The 16,736-nt window shown below is 32.2% G+C and overlaps 2 protein-coding genes across 2 annotated transcripts; both read right to left on the bottom strand.

The window, feature by feature from the left end:
- Positions 1 to 430: 430 nt before the first annotated feature.
- On the bottom strand, positions 431 to 2,633 carry LOC131648120 (ethylene-responsive transcription factor ERF054-like). Its single transcript, XM_058917906.1, has one exon. The coding sequence runs from the start codon at positions 2,169 to 2,171 to the stop codon at positions 792 to 794; it is 1,380 nt and encodes a 459-aa protein (XP_058773889.1). The 5' UTR covers positions 2,172 to 2,633; the 3' UTR covers positions 431 to 791.
- A 7,891-nt stretch (positions 2,634 to 10,524) lies between these two features.
- LOC131651218 (uncharacterized) lies at positions 10,525 to 11,152 on the bottom strand. Its single transcript, XM_058920885.1, has 2 exons — positions 10,831 to 11,152; positions 10,525 to 10,787 (listed from the first exon to the last, which is right to left on the bottom strand). The coding sequence occupies exons 1-2, from the start codon at positions 11,150 to 11,152 to the stop codon at positions 10,525 to 10,527; spliced, it is 585 nt and encodes a 194-aa protein (XP_058776868.1).
- Positions 11,153 to 16,736: the final 5,584 nt, after the last annotated feature.

The following is a 16,736-nucleotide window of genomic DNA, read 5'->3' as shown; positions in this document are numbered from 1 at the left end:
TACCTAAGGTTTTTTTTTTCTTCTTTCTTTTGACTAAACTTAAATTGACCTCCCATTCAAAAAGAAAGGCAAGATAGTTACAACTATCTAATTCATCCACCAATATCTTCGGTGTCTAATGAAGTTAATAGGCTAGTAACTCAAAACACATTGCGTGTTCAAACTTATTGGAACTATAGATTCCTAGTGCTATTGCTACCCAAAGACAGGGACACCCATAAAAGGCTTATTAGGTTAGCAACTAGCTCTATCATATTTTTACATTTGACTTATATTTTAAGTAATATACACACTCCTATAAATATCTAACTCACACACTGTATGTTAATTGGACTAAGCAATAAAAAAGTAAAAGGTGGAAAAAGCAATAATGCATAATATAAACTAGAAAATGAAGCATAACTATAGCATGATATCAGTACAAACAAACTTCACAAACTACAAATGCTGTAATATATAGTATACATATAAAAATCCATCCTTGAAGCTCAAAAACATAGCTCATAAGGGATGGAATCAAGAAGGAAATCACAAAAACTGTTTCCTTCTTCCCTACTCATGCTAATAATTATGCTACTTAAAGTTAAGAACAGTAAAATTGTAAAAAGTTAAATGAACAAAAGTAACACTATAAGGTATATGACCCTGAAGCTGAAAGGCTCAGAAATACATTGAGCCTAGTTGAAGGAAAGAATCCACCACAACTTCAAACATGGTCATTATTGAAAGCTCAAAGGTTGTCTGGTAAAAATATCAGCAACCGATGATCGTGGACGAAAGAAACTTCGAGATTAATTCTGATCATTGTTCCAGTAGAAAGGCCTAATGAAAGAACTTGACCCCATCTGTGGATCAAAATCATTGAATTCTGATTGTTGGTTGAGATTGGAAAATGGAATTTGTGATTGCGAAAAAAGATTAAGATTGTTGTTTGTATCCAAATCATCCCAAACAGGACTACCTGGTCCCCAACCAGCTGGGATAGCATTAAACCATGCTGACATTTCACTCCAAACCAGTTCCTGTGACTGTGAAACTGAAACTCCTTCTACCCCTTCGCTCACTGTCGCGTGACTCGCGTCACTCGATCCAATTCCGGAGTCATTCTCATTAGACTCTTCCATTTGAAGTGTCTGCATTGACGGAGGTTCAGGCTGCTTTGTAACGGTGTTACTTGAAGGACAAGAAACAGATGAATCTGTTGTTGTTGATGTTGTTGGAGGTGGCGATGAATGCGCTTCTTCTTCTTCTTGTGCTTCTTCTTCTTTTTCTTTTTCTTTTTCTTTATCTTTATCTTTGTTGAGAAAAAGTTCGGGAAAATTGAGCCGTGCATTCTCTCCTCGTAACTTGAATGCTTCGCGATCATAGGCTAAAGCAGCATCTTCTGCAGTATCAAATGTGCCTAACCAAAGACGAGTTCGATTACGCGGTAGACGAATTTCAGCAACCCATTTTCCCCAATGGCGTTGTCTAACTCCTCTATAGAGTTTTGTTGTGCTTATAGGTTGAACTTGAGGCCTAAACATTGCTCCACTAGCACTATTACCATATTGCCCTCCCAAGTACCTATTGTTATTGTTGTTCATCATCATCAACATTCTTCCTCTTGGACTAAGATTCAATGCATCACTCCAATAGTGAAGAAGCTGTTGATGATGCTGTTGAGACAAAATCGGTGGCGGATACGAAACAATATTGTTCTGATGTTGTGTTTGTGATTGTGATTGTGACTCAAAAGATATCATCTGTTGGTGCTGTTGTTGGATTTGTGTTGTGTGAATAGGTTGAGGTGTTGGAGGGTGAAAAGGTAAATTGTTGTTGGTTCCAAATTGGTGAGACTGAGAGTTATTATTATCAAAAGCAAAGGGAAAAACAAGCCTTGAAGAAGAAGAAGAAGCTGAAGAAGGAAGAGAGAAAGGTGAAAACTGATTTTGATTTTGATTATGACTTTCACGTTCAGGGCTTTTGCTTTTCTTGAAAGGTCTATTATGTGAAACGGAAGCTTCATCAAAAACGGGCTTCCAGTGATGCTTTTGAGAAGCGCTTAATTCAACACTTTTTCCTTTTTCATTCTCCCAATTAACCTGGCTTTCACCCATTTGTGTAAACTTGTTGTAATTCTGAGTTTCATCACCGAAATCCCTGTTGAATTTTCCACTGTTCTTGGCCATTTTCTTCCGCTCGCTCTCTCAAAAACAGAAAGCAAAAAAAGTGATTTTTTTTAAGTAAAAAAAAAAACAACTTTTCAAATCAAAGTGAAGTAATTTAACAACCCAGATTCAGATTTGGTCAGAATATAAAAGAAAGACCAAAATTTTAATCTGGGTTTGATCAAAACAGCTTATTTATCCGATAAAATCAAAAACAGAATCGGATGAAAAAGCACTTAAATTTTAAGCTACTCATTTCAAGAAAAAGAAATCTTTACAAAAAGAAAAGGGAGAGAGAGCGAGCGGGAATCAGAATCCAATGGAGTTTCAATGCTTGGATTTTGCAGTGTGAATTTGTGAGGTATATGATGGTTTTGTGTGGTGAAAGCCTTGGGAGAATTTGATTGTGAGAAATGAGAATGTGATGAGAGAGTGATTTATATATGAAGAAGGTGAAAGGGAAAGGGTTTAAAAGTTAAATTTCAAAGAGTTTCTGATTGAAGAAGCAAAGAATTAGACAAAGTGTGTAGAAGTTTCTTCAATGGGTGGCTGAATGGAGCCCACACGGTTCTGCCTTTGCTTCAAGGCCAATCCCTTTCCTTTTAATAAATATTAAAAGTTTGTAATGTGAAATTTATTTTTTGCTTCAAAAGTTTTTTTTTTAATATGTTGATTCCATTAAAAGAGTTGAACATAAAATAATTTATGTTTTTTGATATATTGTATTAATAGATTTAATTAGAGTTTGTTCTAATGTTCTATAAAAAATTTGAAAATAATATCATCTCTACTTTTTGATGTAGATTTTATATTGTATATGATTTTATTTTTAAGGTGGTGGAAAATTCAATTAGTTAATAAAGTTAGTTTTTTTTTTAAAGAGATGTATTTTTATAAGTTTATTATATTTTTAATATTTGTAAAAATTATTTCTTTTTTTTAAAAAATATTTTGCTTATCTATTATTTTATTATTAATAATACAAAATTTAAGTAAATTATACTCTAACTCATAATATATATTTTTCAAGAACTCGTAAAATTTAGAATATGTTTGTTTCAAATTTTTTTAATGACTTTTATAATTTTAAATAGTTTTGTGTAAAAAATTAATAATTTTTTAAAAACATATTTTAAAATAAAAATTTGACTTAATAGTTATTTTTAAAATATTATTTTAGACATTTTTTGAGATTTTTTTTGAAGATTAAATTTTTTAAATCACTTAATTAGAAAGTTATTTCAAATATTTTTCTTTAAAAATTATTTTTGTATACAACTTTTTAAAAAATTGCATTTTTTACTATGAGTGTGTTTGGATTAGCAATAAATTGAACTGATTCTAGCAGAATTAAGTTTCGTAGAATTGATTTTAATAGAATTGAATTTAATAGAATTGATTTATGTTTGGATACATTTATGTAAAAGTGAGTTGAACAATAAACTTCAATGTAAAAATCACCCAAAATCAATTCTGAAAGTAGAAGCGGTTGAGAATCAAGTGTGAGGAAGAAATCTCACATTGGTTAGAAAAGGGAAGAATGAACACTTTATAAGTAAGAGAATTCACACATCTATTACCTTAAGATTTTATGTAGACAATTGGTGTGTCTCTTACAAATGTGTGTCTCAAGTATAATATGTTATCTCGATTAGAATTAATTACCTCTTTTAGAATCAATTCTATACATTTAAAATTGATTCTGAATCTTCCAAAAATTATCTTAAAGATACACTATGTCTTTATCTTTAATAATTTATGTTTATTATATTAGATGTTAAAATTATTTTTTTTAATTGTTTAGTTACATACAATTTTTTTTTACTGTAATTTTTTTCTTTAAGAAAACTAATCCGAAATCTTTTTTCTAAAACATAAATTTACTGTTTAAAAACTTTCTTATAATGAAAATAAAATCACAGATAGATCTATAAATAAAAATACAGTAAATAAAATGGCGATGTATAAAAAAAATACACTTGATGCATTGTAAAATACAAGACAACATGATTTAAACACATAATTATGTGACATTTTTTAAGAAGATAATTTAAAAAGAGAAAAAGGGGATGCACTTACAATGTAAAATAGTTTTACACTGTCAACCAATCACAATCATGTATCCAATTCCACCATACTTTTATCTTTAAAAAAATTTAATGATATGGTAAATTGCTTATTTCCTATTGGATGACAGTGTAAAACTGTTTTACACTGTCAGTGCATATCCATTAGACCCATTTAAAAAACTCATCTGCCAAATCATATATTCTTCTATAGTTATCTGTTTTATAAATAAAATAATTTATTTATTTGAAGAGATGAAAATCATTGAGACACCTTTGTTGTTTGATCCTAACCGCCTAGATCGAATTTGGGTCACTAACTTTGGCAGATATTTATGTTGTTTGTCTTTAGCTTTACAGATGTCGAAATTAGAGGGCATGAATGTGAGTAGGTTGGATGAAAAACAGTTATTTAACTGTTTCGCTGTCTGTATAACATGATGTGTTGTTCAGGGATTGGTGGTATCATCATTGACTAGATATTTTTTCTGTTGTCAACTTCACAATGACGGCAACACCATGGCCCTCCAACAACAATGTAATGGTGGTTCATGCCTTCCTTTTCAAACCGCAGCATTGAATTAAAAAAGTGATTTTTAGTTGGAACTCTTGATAACAAATGCTCTAAAAGTATTTTTAAATAAATAAATTATTTATTAAAAATTATAAATATATAGTTTTTAATATAATAAATATAGGGTAATGCTAACTTGTGCCCTAAGGGCACATGTTAAGAAAATATAAATGGAATGTTTATATTGAAAAAGTAAATAAATAAATTAACTATGAACTTTTAATCAAATCAATACACAATTTTCAAACACAAAGTTTGTATATCTAACACAAACATTCCATTTATAAATTTCTAAACATGTGTTCTTGGGGCACAAGTTAGCATTACCCATAAATATATAATTTTCCTTTTTAAGTTTACAAAAACATCGTTATCCATTTTTTATAGTTAAATATATAAATTCATTTAGTAGTTAAATTTGGTTTTTTTTTTTTTATAAAAAAGGAATGCGATAATGAGAGTAAAAAATCAGTTTCCGTGACCACGACTTATGTAGAGCGTGTTAGGACCAGAGAACAAAATCTCCACACAAGCGGGGTTGGTGTTGGGAAGGTACGCGAAAAAATAGAAATAAACTCATAGTTAATTTCGGCATTCAAAAAAGTGAAAACCAACAAGACAGTGAAGTTGGTTCGCGTATCGAGGATGAAACAAAGGCTTCGATAGCAGCTTCAAACTTTGACCCTGATGTTTCTCAAGAGGATGATATCTCAAGTTCGGTTATTGAGGGGAGGGGCTAGGTAAAGCTCTAGAACTCAAAAGAGTATTTAAGATAAGTATTTTTCAATAGTCATTCAAGAGTTTAATGATTTGATTTTTTCTTAGTGTAATATTTTCAATATAAATGATATTATGTTATTAGTTGAGATTGTATGAATTTCCTTTTAAGAAAACAAGGCACAAGAAAATAAAGTGCAATAGGTTGCAGCTGGTGCGCCCCATATCTTAGCAGCTAATCACTCCAAAAGTGTAAGGGGTGGAGCCTAGGATATATCAACCTCAAATACGCTCAAACCTGAGGGTGAGGAAGGGGGTCCAACCTTTGGCCGGGAACGATCCTCAGCAATGTCAAAGAATTACCCCAGTTCCCAACAAATAAGACTGACAAAGGCGAACATCAAAGAATTACTCCAGTTTCCAACAAATGGGACAAGTAAAAGTAAATCGTCAAATAATTACTCAAATTCTCAACAAATGGGGAGGGTAAAGAAGTCTCAAAGAATTACTCTAGTTCCCAACAAATGGGATGGGTAAAGGAGAAACGTCAAAGAATTACTCCAGTTCCCAATAAATGGGACGAGTAAAGGCGAAGCGTAAATAATTACTTCAATTCCCAACAAATGGGATAGGTAATGGCAAAACATCAAATAATTTACAGCAAGTATATATAAAGGTTGATTTTCTGACCTCACAATTTTGTTTCTCTTGTAAGCATCAGTAGCATTTATTATTACATGGGTGTCAAATGATCCTTCTTTTTTGCATAAATGGCGCTGACCCCTTTTTCATAACCTAGTCTCTTCCAAAACGTCATCAAGTCTAGTTTTATTAAAACTTTGTTTGGAGTTAAAGAGTAAAGATCCAACACCTTTGAATCCTATTTGTATATATAGTCATCTTGGATCGGGGGAAGTTGGTAGTAGGAGGCTTCCCAATTTAGCTTAGGGTCCACCAAAAGGAAACGATTCTTAAATTTATCCCACTTTTAGCATAAATTTAAAACTATTTGATATCTTGCCATAACAAGATCAACCCTTGACCTTTGAGGCAGTCTCGTGAAGTACGCATCACGTTAAAAAGATGAAAGAATAGATCCATAAATAAATTCCGATTTTGATATTCACACAAAAAGTATAACACCTTCATAAAGGCTCATTTATTCATATGTAAATGAGAGGGTGAGATCCTCAAGTGATTCAACACCCCATCCTCAAATTTGTTGAAGGGAAATCTAAAATTTAACTAGGTGAACATACACTCATAGAAAGGGACGAAGCACCCATCAAAATAATTACAAATCATTTTGTCAAAGTCAACAGGGAGAACCGACCAATCAAAGGGTGAACCTAATTCTACAAGAACACCATCTACTATGGCCATATTGTGAAAGAGAGACATAGTCCCCAAAAATTCAGGTTCTATCCAATGATACCAATTCACATCAGTCGGTTCTACAAGGCCTTCACCCTCTTGGGATATAGTATTTGCCCGACCCTCGGGTAACGGACAATACCAACTAATGAGGGAAGTTAAATTTGAAAGTTTAATATGATTTTTGATCGTTATCTCCTTGGAATCCTGGTCATGTGCAATTCTATAAGACCTAATAAAGTATAAATTCCTCTGCTTATCTAAGGCAGTAGTATCTGCATTTGATAAAGCCGGACAAATGAGGGAAAACTACCAATTACCCCCGAGAAGTAGAGGTAGTGTTATTTATCTAGTCACCATCACGGGGTTTCCCAACACCCTCATAAGAAAAGCATAGGAAGATTCACCAGGACAGGTTTTATCAAAAGATGATTCATCAGAAGCATCGTTATACTTAAAACTATAAGAGATAACTACTATATTTAGGTTATGGTGATTATTCACTAAGAAAGTAGTATTAGGGTTATTTGGGTTTCCCACCCCGACAGATGACAAAGAGTCACCCCCATCAGAGTTACTTGCCAAACTCACTGGTTGATCATCTATATTAGATATGAAAACACGAAGGAATAAAGATAATGAAAGAAGAGTTAAAGGCTATGAATTGTACCTAGAGGAAAGGTGAGGTAAATAAATAGTGTCAAGGAAAGGAATGAAAGGTTGATGATGAGTTTGAATACATGATACTCCAACATAGAAATAAGACATTGTAATCAAAGGTCACAATTAGTTCAGGAAAGGAAGGTTGATTTTACAAAGAAGAAGTGTGTTTCACTTCGTAATGAGAGGGAAAATTCACCCAAAAAGCCAAGTGATCTTTATATAAGTGAAAAGGGGTGGGTTAATAACCGACCCAGATTAAAAGGAAATGGAGATACGTAATGCAATGGTAAGATCTTACCTTGGAAAATGCAACAACACTTGAGTACACTTGAGCACCCTAAAAGGTGGCGTCACACTCTAACTTGTGAACCTAGAGCCACGTGTTTGAAAGTCATGAAAAATATCTCAATGATGGGAAATACATTTAGTGTACCTGTTCCCCACTTTTATTACGACCGACACCCATAACTTTTCTAGTCTCCTAAGGCAATTAACCCGACATTATGAAGTTGACACCCATTTTAAAAGACTTATCGTTCGACATGTCACGACAAGCATTAGGTCCAATTGTTTTGGGCCGGTTATGAGCTCAATTTGGAATAGGCCTATTTACTATTTCCAAAAGGCCAAGCCTAAGATGGGAAATGTCCATTAACTCTCTGGCCAATGTATATTCATCTGCATGTGTTAAACTAAATATACACATTATCCATACTTCACTCTATCCTCTTTTTGGACTTAATTACCCACTTGGATATTGAAATGTTAATCTTGAAGGTTCGCTTTATGTTACTGCTTTGGGACTTGCACCACTATGTCAAGAGTCCACCACCTAAATCCATTCATAATTCTCATTCCATGACGAAACATATACTAAACAACATTGTTTCACTTAAAACATATCTTTTTTTATAAAAGAGGTGATATCATTGACCACCTGAAACAGAGTTCAAATTAAAAACAACATCAAGGAAAGGTACAAAACCATCCCAACATCAAAAGCCTAAAAATTTGCCAATGCCCACCAACTGGTGAACATCTGCAACCAACTTTCTACCAACAAACATAGCACTTGCATCTTTAATGTTCTTCAATAGCATTGAGAAATCCATTGCCACCGGTTCCACCTCACCAATGACATTAATGCCATAAATACACTCAATGACACTAAGGAAATCCGAGTGAACAAGAATCCTACCCAACTTTAGCTCCTAGGCCAGATGTAATCCTCATCTTATCGCAAATGATTCAGCCACCCTAGCATTAGCGGAAGATACCATTATTTTGCAAGCTGCCCAAACCACATTCTTGTCATGATTACTTATAATGCAACCTATTTCCATCACTCCATTTGAAAAACTTCCTGCATCCACCTCAATGGAATAAAAACCCTTATCACACCAATTTGTGTCTACAATGGCAACCACATTTTTCCTGAATTTTAGGCCTAGATTTGCACGATTAGATCTCCGCCACCAGATCTAAAGCTTTGCCTGTAAACACCTCAGGTCCAGAAAGATCATTCTTGAAAACCCTTTGATTTCTAGCATTCAAGATTGATCATAACATTGTGAAAAACAATTGGATTGAGAACGGTTCTGCCAAGTCTAACCCAATTTCCAACCATATCAGAAAGTTCAACGTATTTGGTACTTGATGCCCCATAGGGGACACAAACGACACAGCTTTCGCGAAATCACATTGCAGAAAAAGATGAGATGTGGATTCAGGCTGTTGCTGACAGAATGGGTAAAGATTATTAAGACACGTACCTTTTCTATCCAAATAAACCCTAGCTGGAAGGATATTTTTCCCCAAACTCCATATGAATTTCCTAATTCTTACTTGGAATTGAGCTTTCCACACTTTCTTCCACAAGCAATCAAAAGATCTCCTCGAAGGACCAGCCATCATAGATGCACGATTATATCTCAACAGATGGTAATATGATGTTACTGAATACTCTCATCCTTCTCAAAATGCCAAAACAGACTGCTTCGGGTCTTATAATGGACAAAGGTATGTTGCACACTTGTTTACCTTCTGCCTAGTTAAAGAGGTTAACCAATCTCAAATTCCACTTGTAAAGGTCATGGTCAAAAAACTCCTCAACTTTAGCATCTTTATCTAACGCTCTATGATCGCTGAGAACTCTAAAACCTGGGTTTTCTGGTAGCCATTTTTCGTCCAAAATACGCACTTTCTTACCATCTTCAATTCTCCATTTTGAACCCTTCATGACCAGCTCTTTAAAGCTCCAGACATTGCGCCACGCAAAACTAGGGACATGCCCCAAACGGGCGTCATGGATTGAATAATATGGGTAGTATTTACTCTTCCAAACCTTACATAGCAATGAAGATTCTCGCTTTGTAGGCGCTAAATTTTTTCCCCTAGAAGGCTCAGATTGAAATCAATGACACCTCTAAAACCCATTCCTCCAATAGCTTTGGCATCAGAAAGTTTGTCCCACGACATCCAATGCACTTTCTACTCTCCTTCTTTAGCTCCCCCACCAGAATCTCTCTATAAGCCTTTCAATCCCTGAACAGAAACCTTCATGAAGTTTAAAGTTGCTCATAATATAAATCAAGATAGCTTGAACGACTGCCTTTATTAGAAGCTCTTTTCATGCCTTTGAAAAGAAACCCTCCTTCTACCCTTTCATCTTCTTCCAAATACGCTCAACAACAAGAGAGAACGCCTCATTTTTAATCTTATAAGGATAACCGATAGACCCATATATCTTGAGCGATCATTGATTGTATTTACTCCCATCCTACTATGGATCATATATTTGACTTTATCCCATACGTTTCGACTAAAGGAGGCCTTCGACTTGTCAAGATTCACCATCTGTCCCGAAGAATCCTGATAAGTTAAGAAAATTTCCATCACTTTCCCAACTTCCAATAAGTTGGCTCTAACAAACACTAAACTGTCATATGCGAAGAATAAATGACAGACACTAGGAGCTCTTCTAGCCACCTGAATCCCATGTAACATGCCTTCCATGACCTACCTCTTCAGCACCCCCAATAGGACATCTGTGTAGAGAACAAACAAGTAAGGGGAAAGAGGGTCTCCTTGACGGATACCCCTCTGCGAGAAAAACATTTGGTCTAGCTGGCCATTGAGGAGAACTTGGTAGGACACCAAAGAAATACATCTTTTGATCAGGGAAACCATATTCTCCAAGAACCTCATAGCACTCAACACTCCAACAAAAAACTCCATTCGACCCTATCATAAGCTTTAGTCATATCCAACTTAAGATCCATCACACCTTTCTTTCCTTTCTTCTTCTTCTTCTTCATCCAATGGAAACACTCCATTGCTACCAACACATTATTCGAAATGACCCTTCCACCCACAAAGGTGTTTTGTTCCACATCAATTATTTCAGGCAGTAACCTTTTGACCCTAATAGAAATAGTTTTTGTCACGAGCTTCATTACCACGTTGCAAAGTCTAATAGGCCAAAAATCCTTCGGTGTCCTAGGCTTTTTACACTTAGGGATCAAAACAATAAAAGTCTGATAAAATTCTAAAGGGTCCCTCTCTTGATTCAGGATTTGAAGCACCATATTCTTCACCTCCTTCCCCATTACATACCAATACTTTTGGAAAAAGAGAGCTGAAAGTCCATCCGGTCTCGGCGCTTTCAAAGGTGCATTTGGAACAAAGCATCATCTATCTCTTTCTCCGTGAAAATCCCACTACACCAAACCTTCTGGTCACCATTAAATTTGTCTTTTACCACCTCGCAGGTTGCTTGAATGTTGGAAGGGTTGGAAGATTTGAAAAACTCCAAGAAATACGACAACAACATTTTCCCACAGTTTACCTTTCCGCTTCATCATTTGCCTTCGACCTCTTTAAGCTTTCCTACATACTCCCTTCGTCTCATAATAAGTGTCTTGTTTGAGCTCTGCGCGGTTCTTAAGAAAATGATTAGATGTGTTGGTTTTAATGATAAAACTAGTGTCATTTACTAAAATACCTTTATTTATTATAGGTAGTAGAGTAGTTGAAAAGCGTGGAAGTTAATAAATAGGGGTATAGTAGTGGACAAAAAATAAATGTTGCATTGGTATTCTAAAGAGACATTTATTTTGAGACATAGAAAAAGTGCAAATGAGACACTTATCATCAAACGGAGGGAGTAGTTTGTTTTCCTCCTTTGATCCCCTTTGCCACGGGAGAATTTTGTGTTTTGGTATCCGTCTTTTAACCAGATCGCTCTGTTGCGTTGTCTCCACATTACTTCCTTCGTTCTCAACAAGTTTGCTCTCTGGGCCTTAAGAGCTTTGTAAGTTTTCACATCCTGTTCGCTTGGGGACCATCTCTTCTGATCCTTTAACAGCTCCTCGAGTTGCCTTAACTTACTGAATAATATTTATTAGAATTAAAAGTAACAAATATTAACTCTACGACCAACATGAAACAAACTGTTATGAAATTGAAAGGTTCAATTACATTAAACTATCGATGAGATTTAATAATAATATTAGTTTCATTGATAGTAAAGGTAGCCAATCCTACCCCATAGTAAAGATGCATTAGATAAAAAATATTGAAATAAATAATTTCAAGAAATAAAATAACCTATAATTGATATTATTAAAAAATGTGGTAGACCATAGGATTGAGTTAAAACAACCGCATTTTTTAACATGATATTAGAGCTTTGTTTAAGATTTGGTGAACTATATGCTATAAGGTCACCAAACATTTTATTTGCACATTCTAGATGTCCAGTCTTAAACATGAGAGAAAGTGCTAAGAATTACACATCGAACAACATATGGCAGAAACACGTGTTTATAAGTGAAAACAGGGCCGTCTTTGAGGGCGTGCAAGACGGGCTACCGCACAGGGCCTCAAAATTTTCACACTTAATATGTGACTAAATAGGGCCTCATAAAATACTTATAATGGTTAAACTATGATTATATAGGGCCTCTATTTGTTTTTCCATAATTAAACTAAGACTAATCTACACAGGGCCTCCGAAAAAATTGAGACGGCCTTGAGTGGAAACAATTCTCTTCCTTTATAAGATAAAGTTAGACTAACCATATTGTCTTACGAATATAATCAAATCTCCAACAAACAAACAAACAAATAGAATGAAGATAAAAAGAAAAAAAAAATTATTAATCAAACAAAAATAGAAACTACATTTTTAAAAATCAAAACAAAAACAAAGTGAAATAATGGAATGAAGTTTGTGTAAAATTCAAAAAATAGAATGAAGTTTGTGTTAGCAAAATATCCACGACGTTTTGCTTCCTCTCACATTCACTTTCGGTCTAATAACCATGCTAAAGGGTTTCAAATTCAAACACTAACATTGTTTTTGCTAGACATTGTAAAGTCAACATTGTTTTTTCACAACTTGGTCGGTTAAAATCGGCACGTGTCGGTGGTCCACCTCCACCTTAAATTTTTATCATTTTGTCATAAGACTCTGTCGTTTTTGCTAAAGTCTTGTTAAAATAGTCCAAGATTTCTATACCTGAACTGATTAATAAATACAACACGATTAGCCAACCCAAAATTGAGAAAAAAGATTATAAAAGTCATCAAAAGAACAACCAAAATTGACAGCCATTTCTATAAAACAAAATGTTCCTCAAAGGAGAAATATATCAAAGTTGGTGGAAACACATTTATTTTCATTTTATGGGTACGTGGCATCAATTCCTACACCGTGGGCTCAGATAAATATCTAGAGTAGAGATATTAGTTTTTCCATGGAAATAGAAATCTAGAGTATCTCAATTCGAAAACATAGAGTTTTCCCTAAAATATTTTTCTTGAGACTATCTTTTATGTTAAAATATTCTACGAAAAAAATTGAAAATATAGAAAATAATTAAAAAAATGTTTATAAAAACTCATTAGAAAATTGCCTCTTTTTGAGTTAGGGGTTGGTTAGGGATGGTGAAACTGATCTACTTCATTAAGTATATGTCCGTTTTACCCATATTTTTTGCGAAACGAATCAATGTTTTAGACTTACATTCTCTAATATATATGTTACGTTCTACCGTATTTTTGCCGGCACAGTTGTTAATAAAAAAATTTATAATTTTTTAAAAAAAAGTGTAGCACTAATGAAATTTGCTATGTTTTTTTATGGACACGATCATTAACAAAAAATTTGTAATTTTTATATTAGGCTTAATTGCAATTTTGGTCCCCCTATTATTCGTTTTTTTGGGTTTTGGTCCTCCTATTTTAAAATCCGAAATTTTAGTCCCTATATTTTAGTTTTTTGAGGATTTTGGTCCCCTTACAAATCTAAATGCAATTTTTAATAAAATGAAACTCAAATTGATGGCATATTCAACATAAATCTTAAATAAAATTAGTTTTTTTTTAACAGTTCATTGTTGAAATGACACTAACACATCATCAATGTGAGCATCATTTCATTTAAAATTGCATTCGAATTTGCAAGGGGACCAAAATCCTCAAAAAACTAAAATATAGGGACTAAAATTCCGGATTTTAAAATAGAGGGACCAAAACACAAAAAAACGATAATAGGGAGACCAAAATTGCAATTAAGTCTTTATATTAAAAGAATAGGGTGTACGTGAATTCACTCTGCCTATCCTCGATTTTTTTTACGAACCAAAGTTTTAATCCTACGTCTTAGACAATATTCAATCTGTCTCATCCCATTTATTTACGGGCTTTTGTGAGACGAAATTAATCAAAATATTGATCTCTATTTAACACTCGTATTTTTACCCTCCAAGTAAGTATATAAAATATCATACAAGAGTTAATGTTAATTGACTTTCCTATTAACAAAATAGAATTTGGATCATATATTGGAGGTCACATTCTACTTTGTACATGCTATTCAATTCAATCTAAAGAAAACTTATCACACTAGTGAGGACAGAATATAAAAAATCAAGTCAACTCGATTATGGAATGGAAGTGCTCAAAAGATGGCGCACAATGAAAATAGAAACAAGAGATTCCGTGTTGTTCAAGAACTTGACATTATACTATAATGGAGTAAATGTCATCATGTATCACAAATCACAAATATTTAAAATTATCCATCTACTTCACATTTCGGTGTACTTTGTTAGATTGATAATTATGAAGTAATATAAAAATCAAGTGGTTGGCACTCGCAAACATAAGAACTAGGTCATTTATGGAGCACCAATATTGTTCTCTTCCAACTAATTAGAATTTGGAATATGCCAAAGAAAACATTATCCCATTTTGACCCAGGTATTTAATTAACATGATTAATCAATGATTAACTGCTCTGATTAATTAATTAAGGCTTAGCATATTAAGGGAGTGACAAAAGAAATTGGCTATATAGGTGGCATGCTACCATTGGCAATGACAGTGATGATATACATAGTTATTGTCGAACTATAGTTTTATAATGTAATAAAATATTAATGGATTAATATATCTATTCGGAAGGTTGTATATGTACTACCAAAAGTATTGTCATTATCTTACCAAAACAAAAGTATTGTCATTAGCCAACAAAACAAAATTATTGTCTTTATAAGCATTATTTAGTGGTCTATTAAGGTATAATTGTTCTAAGTAGAAATAAGCGGGAACGAGTTATGCATTGTAAGTTAGAGATTGATTTGATAAAATAAATTAAGGCATAAACTTGACTAGTTTTATTTTTATATTTGAGTTTAATTGTGAAGATTAACTCAAATTTCAAAAATGAATTTTGCAGGTCCAATTCAGGAAAACACTTGCTCTTGTGTGTTTATATACAAGTTTAAAAAAAAAATAGTCGTTCCACGGTTAGTTTGAATTTTATAATATAAAAAAAATAAGAACGTTGTATGTAGTTTAACCGATGACCAGCTAGAGCAACGGGTAAATGAAAAAGCTACTTGCCAGGTGGAAAACCAATTGAAAAACTTGTGAGAAACTGACCATTGGAGCTGGTCTTACACCTTATGCCTTGTTTCTTTCCTTTTTTTTTTATTCTATTTTTTATTATTATTATTATTATTATTATTATTATTATTAGGGTTAAATACTATTCACCCCCTGCCAAAGTAGCGAGATTCGGTTTTCCCCCTTATTAAAAAAAATTTTAGCCTTCGCCCCTTAGAAAACAAGATTCTGTTTCCAGGAACCCCCTATCCCTTGTTTGACTGACTGGGTGAGAGGAAAGCTTGCAAAATTGCAAATAATCAAACTTGCAAAAAACCTGGGTTTCAGGTCACTAATGTTACATTCCCACTACCTTACCACCAAACCATGCATGTTTTGTTGTTTATATTTGCAAAAATGTTCTATATAATAATATTCCATTCTTTTATTTAGTTTTTGAATAATACTCCATTCTTTTATTTAGTTTTTTAATTAACTTTTTCAGTAATATATAAATTAAAAAAGCTGTATTATTTAATAATTATATAATTATAAAATATTTAAAAGTATTTTAATTAATGTTTTTTTATAAAATATTTAATTAACGTTGTTAATTAACTTTTTTTATAATTATATTTAAATGTATTTAAAATATTTTAACGTTTTTTTATATAATTATATAAATGTATTTTAAATATTTTAAATATTAATAATTTTAAATAATGATTTTAATATTTTAATAAAGATTTTAATAAACATTTTTTTTAATAATTTTAAATAATGATTTTAACATTTTAATAAACAGTTTTAATATTTCAATATTTTATAAAAAACCGTTAATTAAAATACATTTAAATATTTTAATAACTATTTTAATTGCCCAGTTTTTTTAAAATGTTAAAAAATTTATAAAACATTTTTATTAACGTTTTTATTTTATTAACGTTTTTATTTTATTAACATATATATAAAATATTTAAAATATACATTTAAAATACATTTATATAATTATATAATTATAAAATATTTAAAAATACATTTAAAATACATTTATATATTTTATAATAATATAATTATTAAATAATACATTTAAATATTTATTAACGTTTTTATAAAATGTTAAAAAAAATTTGTATGTACAGCTTTTTTTTTATTAAATCTATATTTATTTATTAATGTTTTTATTAAAAATATTTAAAAATTTATTAACGTTTTTAAAAATTTATTTAAAAATGTTAAACGTTTTTAACGTTTTTATTAACGTTTATATTTATTAAAAGTTTATAAAAATATTTAAAA

This window comes from Vicia villosa, linkage group LG2, assembly GCF_029867415.1.
Source record: "Vicia villosa cultivar HV-30 ecotype Madison, WI linkage group LG2, Vvil1.0, whole genome shotgun sequence".
Taxonomy (NCBI): Eukaryota; Viridiplantae; Streptophyta; class Magnoliopsida; order Fabales; family Fabaceae; genus Vicia; species Vicia villosa.
Note: the sequence above shows the minus strand (reverse complement) of the source record. Positions and strands in the feature narration are given on the sequence as shown.